This window comes from Chenopodium quinoa, unplaced genomic scaffold (genome assembly GCF_001683475.1).
Source record: "Chenopodium quinoa cultivar QQ74 unplaced genomic scaffold, ASM168347v1, whole genome shotgun sequence".
Classification (NCBI taxonomy): Eukaryota; Viridiplantae; Streptophyta; class Magnoliopsida; order Caryophyllales; family Amaranthaceae; genus Chenopodium; species Chenopodium quinoa.
The window spans coordinates 1744046-1756739 of NW_018744835.1; the positions used below are offsets into that span (position 1 = coordinate 1744046).

Here is a 12694-nt window from a genome sequence, read left to right on the forward strand (position 1 = left end):
AAACTACATGTGATTTTGAGGTGATTCAAGTTGGAAGTGATATCTTGTTTTAATAGCTTTTCAACGATAGGTCATATGCCCAATTCCGATAAGAAACGAGAAAGTTATGACCGTTTTACGAAGACTTGACGAAGCTGGAACATTACTGACGAAATACTCGACTTGGCACACCCGTGCCAAAAGAGGGGCATTTTTTGTCCGGTTTTGAATGTAATTGTTTTATGGAAATTTTTCCTAAAACTATATATATATCTCCTATGATGGCTACTTGAGTATACTTGGGGAACAATTTAGGGTTTTATTAGGGTTTTCTTGTGTTATAATAAAAGGATCCTTTAGTTGACTAATTAGATCATACCTTTTGAGCCATTAGATTTAGGACTTTTTGTATTATTCTCTCGTTCTTTCTCTGTAACACCCCCGATTTACTAGCTAATAATAAATAATAAATAAAGGAAAAATAAACAACCTTTGAATAAAAACTGCAGAAGCATACACCTAAATCGGAGGTATTACCGCCACACTCAACAATTTGTCAAGTGCTAAGGCTTACAAAATCTATAATTACAACTCAATAATCTAAGTGAGCTATTTATACAACTTTACAAACTTGTTATAACAGACTAATCGAAACACTTGATTTCCTTTAGCTACGATCACTTGATCAACCTATTTAGACAAACTTGACTGCTCACCATTAAGGACAAATTCCAAAATAGATCGTCGCAGGGCCACCATAAGAAAAAGACATGGCCGCAAACACAAAGTAGCACAACAAAACAACACACACGTCAGCAAAAAGCTGAGTAATCATCACATATCAGAATACAAATAATAATAAAATAATTAACATTACTAGCTCAATTAAACAATGCAGTTCAAAACTACATTACACATTGTACTCTTAAAATAACCTTTGTCAAATCCAACCTCGAATAAAAATACGATCATTTACTCAATTAACTCGTTTGTCCCACAAGTGTGCCATGCTCTTTGTTTTATACCTAGCCTTGAACATGGGTAATTCGAATAAATAAACCAACAAGTATAAAAACTTTAATATTCTCAATAACCAGAAAACACCTTAAACCATGACCAATATGGGTCAAATCCCACTGTAGGGGACCATAGAAAAATATATATAAAGATTGTACCTCATTCTTAACTCTGGATCATTATCTCCTTACCAACATGCCAAGTACTAAGGTGTATAACGCCGAGCCTCAAACCAAGAACAAAATGATAATTCTCAACCTTTTGATCTCATACATCGATCATATAACCATTCAAAAATTAATGAAATAGCATCTCAATAATGGCACGGGTTTCCAAATAACGTAACATGACAATTCCGGTTTATAAAATATCTCAACTCTTATAGGGCAATAAAACTAGTTCCCAAATATAATTAACTCACAACCCAAAAACAATACTCTGCATTAATAACCCTAAACCTCAATAAAACAATACTTCCTATAGCAACAACATTAAAAACCCTAGAAATAATAGTACAATCAATTAAAATAATACAATATTCAAATCAAATCAAATCATACAATATCATAATAATTAATCATATATACAAACAGTACAAACAATAAATCATATCACACATAATAATACGAAATGTTTGTGTGATTACATATAATAAATAATACAATCAAATTATAATCAAACAACACCAAAAAATTGATAGTATGATTACTAGATAATTGATTATAAACATACAACTCAAAAAATTAAATTTGTGTGATTACTAGTAAAAAAAATATAAAAATATACGACTCCATAACGACAAGTGTGATTACCTCACGAAAGCATGGTTAAATTGCCGGAAGAGTGTCTTTAATTGACATGACGACTTGCGTAAGGTAATATTGGACTTTAGTTGGTTAATTAATGGGTATTGGCTTTAGTTTAGTATTTGATAATAGAAAGGGTGAATGATTGCCGCATGATATGCATTGAGAAGGGAATTGATGGAGTTTGGGCATAAGACAATTAAACTAGTGGAAACAAGTTTGCAGAGGTCAAAGCTTAGAGTTTTTGAGAAGGAAAAAACACGACCGCACCCACGGCCACATTATATATATATGGTTTAAGATAATTTTTATAGGATAACAAAAATAGAGTATAAGATTGAATTTAGAAAATAATTTAAAATATCTTATTTTAGCCATAAAATATATCTGATAAAATCTTAAAATATTCAGGTATTACAATCTACTCTCTTTAAAACAAGTTTCATCCCCGAAACTTAAAATAGAAAAATTACGGGTATTACAATCTACCCTCCTTAAAACAAGTTTCGTCTCCCAAACTTAAAAAAAATAACTTACTCGTAAATTTGAGAGAAAGTAAAAATTAAACCAAACTTTTCAGTATAAAATATATAGATATAGTATAGAATTATTAGGAGTATGAGTGTTACACCAAGCTGAACCAACAAGGAAATGGTGGGAATGGTGGAAATAACCAACAGAGGTCTAGTAATTCCTATAACCAGGGAGGGAAAAGTAATGGGCAGAATGGTCAGAATGGAAAGTTTGGGATTAGTAACAATAAGGGCAACAATAATATTGGTAATGGCAACAATGGTAATCAGGGAAGGAATAACACTCTCGGGCGTTTGTCTGTAAAGGGCAAAGGAGAGGCTGAGAGGTCCTCAGATGTGATTACTGGTATTTTTTCTTTTCACTTAACTCTTTTCTTAAGGTGAGTTAGGGGGTGTAACTCTTTTCTTTAAGAGGGGTAGAATGCGATATAACTTCATGCTTTTTACCTCATTTATGCCATTTATTGCTTAAGTTTGCATGATTTTGCTTACTATTGAACAATATTGTTGTGTCCGCATGCTATTAAAGTATGTAAATTTTGGCCAACTGCGAATTTATTGAGTATAAGTTCAGTTTGTTGAGTATACATGTTGAGAAGCAAGCAATTTACAGCAATACAAAACACAAAAGTTTGAATAATTTTGAGAAATTATGGACTTTGGGTTAAGTTTCGGGGACGAAACTTCTTTTAAGAGGGGTAGATTGTAATCCCCCGTATTTTTAAATATTTTATAAATGAAATTTTATTTTATTTATAATATATATTTGTATTTTTCCAGAATTTAATTTTCAAATTATTAATTTGGGTCAAAAATTATTTTAGGCTAAATTATTTTATGTACCTATATCCTACAATCCATTATTATAAAAACAAAGCCTAACCCATTTGTTTATTTAATTGGCCCATTATTTTCATGAGGCCCAATTCTACCTTACAGTTTTCTCCTATAAATACCCCATGAATCCCCAAATTTTCCCCACACAAAAAGGTTGGTCTTATTTTCTTCCTCCTTTATTTCTTATTATTTTCATAAAGCTTATGCAATTGATTTTTGGGTTTTGGTTTTTATTGCTTGAAATTAGTTTATTTAGTATAAAAAATCATATTTTTGATGTTTTAAACTAATAAATTTCAGATTATAATTGTTGTTTTAATTTTCAGATTTTGTAATTTTAAACCTAGGGTTTTAGTTTAGTTAAATTGGGATTTTAGAGTTCTAATGATCAATTAATTTAGGGCTTTTGTTCCTATTGAATTTCTAATGATTAATTAAGCATAAAAACAAATTTTTAGTTTTCCGTAATCAACTTATGATCTCCGTTCTTAATTTATTTTTAATCATGTTTAAATTCTAACTCGTCCGATTTTTACAAAAAAAATTGTGTTTTTGTGTGTAAACGACGTTTTAATCAAACCTCACTACCTTTGGTAGTGTTCACCACCTATCGTGGCCAAATTCAGCCTCTAAATATGGTTTTCGGGCAGTTTTTGATTTTTAACGAAGGTTTAATGTTTAAAATAAATTTTCAGATTTTTATAAAGCTTTAAACTTGCTGTAATTTTATGAATAAGTATGTATTTTAATATTTTTATGTAGGAAATTTTAAGAATAATATATAAGCTTTTAATTCTAGCAAAAAGGAAGGTTTTAAAGTGTTGTTTAATTGAATTTTGAAGGTTTGATTGAGTTTTTATGAAACTAATTGAATTCTAATTATATATTTCAAGTTTGGATTGTTGTATTCATACATTCTACTATTAAAGTAAATTTTCAGATTTTTAATCTTGGTTTTAAAGGTTTTAAATCATGGTTTTATGATGGATTTTTAGGTTTTTAACATACTAACCTACTACTTAATGATTATTTCTAGAAGAGATGTTTATGAGGTTGTTTTATATTCTTAAATTAAATTTCCAGATTATAATCCTTACTTTAAAGTTGCTTGAATTTTATGTTATAAGCTATATTTTCATGATTTTAACATATAGACTTATAGTTAAACTATTGAATTATTAACTTTGACTATTGTGAGTAATTTAAAAGCATTATTTCAATAGTTTAAGGGGTTTTAAAGTAAGTTAGTACTGCTGTAAATTATATTGCTAGGGTATTGATTGAATTATTATTGTTTTGGTTTAGGAGTGGACTTTGTAGAAGGCGATTTTTAGTTCCTAAAGTGGCCAACCAACTCGTTTACTCAAGGTACGTACAAAGATACGAAAACCTTGACTCTAGAAGCATGTTTAAGGACTTGGAAGACTTAGAATCATGTTAGGAAACTTGTGGATTGGTTGGAATTGTATGGTAGTAAGTTTGATTGGTGAATAATGTGATGATTGGTTTTGTTTCATGTATGAGAATTGCGTATTAATTTATCTTGTAAGCATTATTTATGCATTAACTTACAAGATGAGCTTATAGGCAAAGGTACGTGAATATGTGGAATGAATTATTTTATTACTCATTCATAACTAATGAAATGAAATGAGTAAAGGGAGATTTAAAGTCTTATAAGACGAGGTTACTGATTTGAGGTGCCTTATGCACTTAAGGTGTTTATACACCTTGATAGTTAAAGGATTCAATAATAAATAATTGTTTGTCACTAATAAATTAAGAATGGTGTTGGAAGCTTGGAATGTTTGAATGATTGATGTATGATTGGTTGTATTGTTTTGCATCTGAGTCATCACCAAGTTTAAACTAGTAAATCACGTAAAGTGTAAGAAGGATGAGCAATAAAACTCTAGATTCGTGTACATCTAGAGTATTGACAATCAAGGGTTGGGGTTCACGGGGTATTAGCTGTGTACTTTCTAGAGGCTGTCTGATCTACGAGTCTCTTGTTTATACTAGAAGGAGTTAGATGAGATCTTATACTAGCTATGACCACAGAATCGCGCCCGTCTGCCATTGGATGTTTATTAATGTTTCCGAAAGGAGGCATAGGGTTTTCTTTTATTAATGTTCCGAAATGGAGCATAGGGGGACAACCTGGTCTATTGCTTAATCCAATCAATTAATGAAATGAAATGAATTATTGTTAGTGATTAGTGAAGTCTTAGTAATGTTAATAGGTTGAGGCATGTGTTAGAGTCAATAATTAAATTGTGTGTGATGATTTATTTTTAGTAACATGTTAGGGACTCTTTGATATATTTTGTAGCTTGTATGTACTCAACGGTGCTGATTGTGTGCTTTTGTGTGTCTTTTTCTTGGTCATGGCCTTCGCCCTTCAATGACCCTGTAATGATCCAATTTTTACACTTGTAATATTGGGGAGTAGATTAATCACAGTTTTTAACATAATCAGAACTTGCATCAAGGTGGTGGGATTTTGAGTGGAGTGTTGGATATTTTCACAGTTTATTTTATTTCATAAGTTTGGATTTAATTTACTGATTGATTTATTTACTACTTTTATTGGGTTTTGAATAAGGGTCTTAATGGTTCCAACTTGTAAGACTAAATTTGGTTTTGAAACTTATTGATAACCGAGTTAGTTTTTCCGCTGCTAAATTTTGAACTAGCCTTAACGTTTGAACATGTGGCGGTAACACATCAGTAATTTTCTTGCAAATTGTTAAAGGTATTTACAGGTTTTTAAAGAGAGAATTATTGGGGTGTTACATTCTCCATTATAGTGAAGAAGCTCTCAAATCCCCCACCCGTGGATTGTAGGTCTAATTTGATCGAACCACGTAAATTCTTGTGTTATTTGTTTATCTTCTTTATTGCTTTTTCTCGTTCCTACTTTTCATTGACTTGTTCCGCATTAATCAAATACAATTACACCTCTATTTCCTAACATATATAACTTTAAGTATTAATGTTATAATATGTGCACTAGCTAGATCTAAATGTTAATTCAATTTTAAAATTAAAAGAGAGAGAAGGAATTACATTACATACTAGTAATTTTTACGAAGGCTATCTCCTACTAGCAAATAAAAGGAAGCAAAGTTGCAGCAAGACACGCCAATTCAACCAACGCACATCCTCGCTACTATGGCAAATAATAGCTTATGTTTTTTTTCTGTACCTGAAATTTTCGTATTTGTGACCGGGTACTTAAAAGTGAGGGAAAAAGATAAGAAATCATCACTCTTATGTATTGCAACTAGGAGGATTCGACCTTAAAGTTATAAGGTAAATTTCACCAGGACAGCTACACCTTAGTGTTACCAATTCTTAATTACAGTACATGATTTTTACTTTTTTTAATTTTTTTGACGGGACTTATTGGTTTGTTAACACCGTTGTCGTAAAGGATTATTAAACTAGGACAGTTTGGGGAAAAGTCAACATAGAAAAATTTAATTTTGTGCATTGATTGGGAGATTTTTTTTTTTTATCAAAAAAAAAGAATTTTTCTATTAATTATTACAAGTAGAATGTAATAAGTGTTTTAAAAATGATACTCGTAAATTTTTTGGATCTGAAGTGTGGAGTGAAAAGATCCACTATCTAAGCTGAAACAAAGGCTCGATCATATCGAGGCTTTGGTAACTATTGATTTATGATGAAAGACTTGGACTACGAATAAAATAGTACTTGGTACTTGTTTATTACGGAGTCAATGGGAGAATCGCGATCTTTTATGATCTAAATCACTCACTCCGTGTTTAATAAGTGAATCACTTTTTTGATACACGTGTACGTATGTTAATGTAAAACTTTGACTGATAAAATCTTTAATTATTAATAAGTAAAAATTATAACAATTGAATATTAATAAACTATTTATTGAGACGATTCCAACAATTACCCACAAGACTATATCTATTTCTTATGTGTAAATAACAAACATTAGTCAAAGTTAATTAGATGAATAATACTAAAAGTCAAAACGTTTCACTTATTTTAACACGGTAGGAGTATTATCTATCTATTCACAAATTCTTATATGTGGCTAGTCACACCGTGTGACCATCCATAATAGGGGTTACTTCGTTAGTATTACAGGGGTTACTTAGTCAGTGTTACAGGGGTTTTACTCGGTCAGTGTTGAAGGAGTTACTTGATCATTGTTATAGCATTATAGGGGTTCCTTAGTCAGTATTATAGGGGTTACTCGATTAGTGTTATAGGGATTACTTTGTTCTTTTATAACCGGCCACATATCACACTGTGTGGCTAGCCACACACAAGAAGGTCTGCTATCTATAATTCTATACTAAATTGGATTTTGTAAAGGGAATTTTCCCTCATTTTTTTGTATAAAGAAGCATTTATTTGGCTAGAAAATTTCTTATTTTTATTAATGTTTTTAATATTTTGAAGACTATTATTACAATTAGCGCATGTCACGTACCAAAACACTAATTGAGTAATCCCTAATCGAGTAACCCTTTACTTATATGAATTTTTAAGTACTTAATTTAACTTCGAACTTATTTGAACAACCAAATAAAACTCGTATGAAATATTTTTATTAATTATAAATTGAACTTGGATAACTCCTTATAAATCTAAATCTATCAAAATCTATCTCGACTTCTGTAAACACACTTTTCCTTAACTTGTTTACGAACTTATTAACATTTTTCTTAATTTATGAATTTAGCTTGACATTAGAGGAAATATAAGGTAATGTGTACCAAGCCTTATTTTAGAAAAATGAATTAAGATTAGATTAGAAAGAATGAGTAAAAATCAAAATTATTTAAACCAGACAAGTTTTAATCAAATCATGAGAATTGAGGTAAGCTAAAGAGGGCCTACTTAAGGACATTTTATTGTCACCAAAAGTGAAGTAGTTTAATATGATCTAAATCTAATACTATCTCCTTCCTTAAATTACAAGCTTATTTGGGTTTTTTATGATGGGAATTAAGGAAGTTGATTGAGATTACAAATATGCTAGTGGGTTTAGAGAGATAGAGAGAAAGAAAAAGTGGTTGGGAATTTTTAAAGAGATGAAGAAAAAAATGTAGGAATTGATGTCAAAAGTACAAATTAAAAAAGAAAATAAAAAGGATGACAATGCAAATTATCAAAAAAAGGGTAATATTGTCAAAAAGTACAACCTTAAATAGAAATAAGCTTGTAATTTTGGTTACCCAAAAATGAAATACCGACTTATAATTTAAGGACGAAGGGAATACTTAATATGCTCCATATATATTACTTGCAATATACCCTTTGGTACTATAGTAATTTGTTTGTTTACACTCTTAAATATTTTTCTTTAAATGCGTGCCAAAAGGGCATGTTATTACGAATAAAGAGTGGAGGAAGAAAAATTGTTCAAATATATATGGTCCTATTTCATCAAATGATATGGCTAATAACATTTCACCGTATATGTAAACCAAATTGAAAAAAGGAAATAATATAAAGAGCCTATTTTGTCACCTTATTTTCACTTATTTTATGTCTAATAAGTCTAATTAAGTTTAGATGCATTTGGTTTAGGAAAAATAAGTTTTGATGTGGGTTACTTGAGTTCAAATTACAACTAAAATAAGTTTTAATAAGTTCAGATAAATTAAGATAGATCCAAAGAGGTGAAAATCATGTGAATGGAATACAACCAAAGTGTAATTAAAGTGTAATGTGTAATATTTTAGACCCTTACAAAGTTACAATAAGTGCTTGTTTGGTTTACATAATAAAAAAAATAAAAAATGGTAAGTGAGACTTTCCATGAATTGCAAAACAGGTAAGTTGTGATTGGTTGAATAAACTTTGGTGAAACGGAAAAGTCACATCATCACAAGCTAAGTCTAATACGGAGTATGGTTTATCCTAATATCATATGGCAATAGGAATGGCCTCAGCCTTATAAAATGGTTAATTTAACTCTCTCATCTTTTATCGTTGTAGACAATTACAATGTTATTTGATGAAAAAGTTATACATCAGCAAATTGATTGAAGTAATAGTCAATGATCTTGGCATTGTTTAAGTTGTTTTCCTTTAATAAAATGATCCCCGAGCTTTGTCTTCCTTTCTCCTTTTCTTCATTGGGGGAATTAGAAAAGGATGTTGCGTTGCTGAAGCGGGTTCAGGCGTTCGTTAGGACTCAGAATATTGGTGCTCGTGCAGCTGGTCACATCTTCAGCAAGATCGGGTTCGCTATAGCTAGAGGGAGGGAGGTCCAGATTATATCTCGGCTCCCCACTAATTTCTTGTAATTTTTTTGACTCTGTAGGTTTTTGAAATTTTTTATAATAATAATAATAATAATATAGTCAACGGTTGTTGTAATATAGTTGATAACACCAATACCTAGGGCTTTTTTTTTAATTGTGTTACATGCAATATTTTTTTTTACTTCTGTTGAATTAAGTGTCATATAAATGTGACAGAAAGAATTTAAGTTTATGCATGCAACTCCTCTTTAATTTGCTTACTTTCAGAATTCAGTTACTCTTCTCTTTCATCTTCTCTGGTCCTTTGCTCTGGTTCAACAACCTTTTTATTTGAGGGTAAGTTTGTGCTTGTTCTTTATACAATTACACTTCCTAATTTTTTTTTTTAAAATAATTGTTAGTCATTGCATTTATTCGCATTCATGTAATTTATATCATCATATTGGACTCGGCCATAATTTGTCACACATACTCAACGCAAATTCAAGTAGTACCCCTTCGTTACTTATTTAAGATGTACTCTCTGTGATACAACTTGTTAAACAATAGAAATACTTCTTGCATTGTCTCTAAGAATCTATTCTCTTCTACTGATATACTTGAACTCTATGACAAATTAAACTTATTTGCGAGTGTGTTTGAGCTTAATTATATTTACTGTATTTAACAAAACTTATTTTGTCTACATTGGATCGATCAATGACCAAGCACCAATGTACTAATATAAATTTAATTATGTATCAATGACCATTATAAGAGAGTGAGGTATAGCTCAAGCAGTTAGAGCTCCCTTCTCGATTTCAGGAGATCTTGGAATTGATTCTCATCACCTGCCCATATGACTCTCTAAACACCAAAAAAAGAGACCATTATAAAAAAGTTAATATTTACATATGAAACAAAATTTCATGCTGATGATTATTTATAAAACTCGATTTCTCTCAAAAAAAAACTATAAAAAAGTTTTGGTTCCCACTACACATGTTTTCTCATCAATCACCTTTACCAAAAGTATCATAGCATCGCCAATTTACATTTATTTTTTCAATAATAGTAACTCTTATCCCTTCTTTTTCCAATTACAGAATGGCGACGGATCAATTTAAGGTTGTGGTAGCTTCAATAAGGCGCAAGATTGATTTGATGCCCTCATCTCCCTCTAGCTTCATTAAGGTGCCTGAATATATTCGGTTGGTTAAGAAAGAATGTTATGAGCCTTTAGTGGTTTCAATTGGTCCTATCTACTATAAAAACACATCCTTAGAACATTCACAAGAGATAAAACTAAGGGATTTTATATTCTTCCTAAACCTTATTAGCCAATTTAATTATGGTTTACAAGAATGGTACAACATCATAAAAGGAATGGAGGAGAAAACTCGAGCTTACTATCAAAACAAAATAGATCTTTCTAGCAACGAGTTCATCGAAATGCTAATGATCGATGCTGCATTCATCATCTCTTTATTTATATTCATCAGCGATGAAATTCCATGTGAAAATTATGACATTAGAAATAAGCTAGGATTTTTTGCTAAAATGAATCGAGATTTATTTCTCGTAGAAAATCAGCTCCCTTTTTTTGTTCTCAATGATCTATTCAGTACCATATTTGGGGCATTCTACCCTCTAGTTTCTTTCATGGATCTTACTTATAATTATATAAATAGCGAATTCGGTTTATCTAGCAAAAAGTCTGTAAGTACAACATTAAGAGGGAATAAAATAGACAAAGAAATGAACGTCGAGCATCTAGTTGATTTCTTGAGGATCTACTACTTGCCTTCCAAACTTCGCGAGGTTGGCCAAAACTACAACACCACTGAACACATTAAGTATCCTATGACTGCCAAAGAGTTGAAAGCGGCCGGAGTAACATTTGTGGCAATTGACGGTGATAAACAGCTTGATATTACATATTCGAAAGGTAAGTTGAAGATTCCAAAATTGTTCATTCAAGATATCACTGAAGCCATCTTCCGCAACATCATATTTTTCGAACAAAGCCACTATCATCTCGATTCTTACTTTATAGATTACATGATATTTTTTGATGACTTGATTGATTCTCCCGAAGATGTGCAAATTCTAGTGAAGAGCAATATTATCGAGCATTGGCTTGGGACGGATGAGCAAGTCGCGACTGTCATCAATAGTATAGTCAAGCACATATCGATATATTCTCGTAACTTCTATTACAATGAAGTTTGTCATAAGTTAATTGCCTTTGCTTCCAAGAAGCGGAATAAATGGAAGGCTATTTTGAGGAGGAACTACTTCAATCATCCATGGTCAATCACATCTGTTATATATTTAGTCATCCTACTTATTCTCACTGTACTACAAGTTTACACTGGTTTCATGTAGTACTATTACTTTTATATATTTTATAAGAGCTTTCTACTCCCTCCGTCTTGCTAATTTCTACTCATTTTCCATTTTCATTCGTTTTTCTAATTTTCTGACTTCTATTGTAACGTATTGTATCGATTATTTTTTCAATGACATTGTACTGGTTTTCATTTAATTTTTGTTAATCAGTTATCTAATGTATGTAACTACTCTCATGTTTTTAAATTAACCTGTCTATTTTATTGCCAATTTTCATAAAGTTAATAACTGGGTTCTTAGTCCAAACCATCCCCTCCAAAGTCCAAAGTACACCCTGTTGAATTTAAGAAATACAGACGAGGGAGGGGAAAGAAAAATATAAAGTTGTATTCAATCCATTGAAAAACGTACTATATAGTAACATATATATAGTGAAAACTGAGCTAAAAGTGAGGAACATGATCCCGTGATCATTATATTATGCTAATATTAACCCACTTAATAAACCTACTACACTTAAGACTCCACTAACACAAACTAATTACTTAGTGAGCGTATTCCTATACATTGGGAGTTAACAATAATGCGTGGTTGGTGCACTCGGATGCACCATGCGCATGGTGCACCTGGAAAGAACATTAGGCATACTTTAAAGAACATGGGCGAAAAAAGAACATTATAGACATTTATAAAGAATGCGAGCATAATATGTTTTTTGAGTTTGATCATTATGTTCTTTGATTTTGAACTATATGTTCTTTACATTATACAATATATTTTTTATGTATGTACATAAAAAAATGTTAATTCAACCACCTGAGTAACCATGAAAAAGAACATGTTCTTTAATGTATTATCATGTTCTTTTTGTAAAGACTTTATGTTCTTTGTAATGCCATATTCTTTGTCAAACACAAACACGTTCTTT

At 30.9% G+C, this 12694-nt stretch overlaps 1 protein-coding gene across 1 annotated transcript; it reads left to right on the forward strand.

The window, feature by feature from the left end:
* Positions 1–9111: 9111 nt before the first annotated feature.
* Positions 9112–11937, forward strand: LOC110704352 (putative UPF0481 protein At3g02645). The gene is made up of 2 exons (XM_021882136.1): positions 9112–9771; positions 10521–11937. The coding sequence occupies exon 2, from the start codon at positions 10522–10524 to the stop codon at positions 11800–11802; it is 1281 nt and encodes a 426-aa protein (XP_021737828.1). The 5' UTR covers positions 9112–9771; position 10521; the 3' UTR covers positions 11803–11937.
* Positions 11938–12694: the final 757 nt, after the last annotated feature.

Coding starts and splice junctions, on each gene's coding strand:
- LOC110704352 (XM_021882136.1), top strand. CDS start 10,522: ATGGCGACGGATCAATTTAAGGTTGTGGTAGCTTCAATAAGGCGCAAG.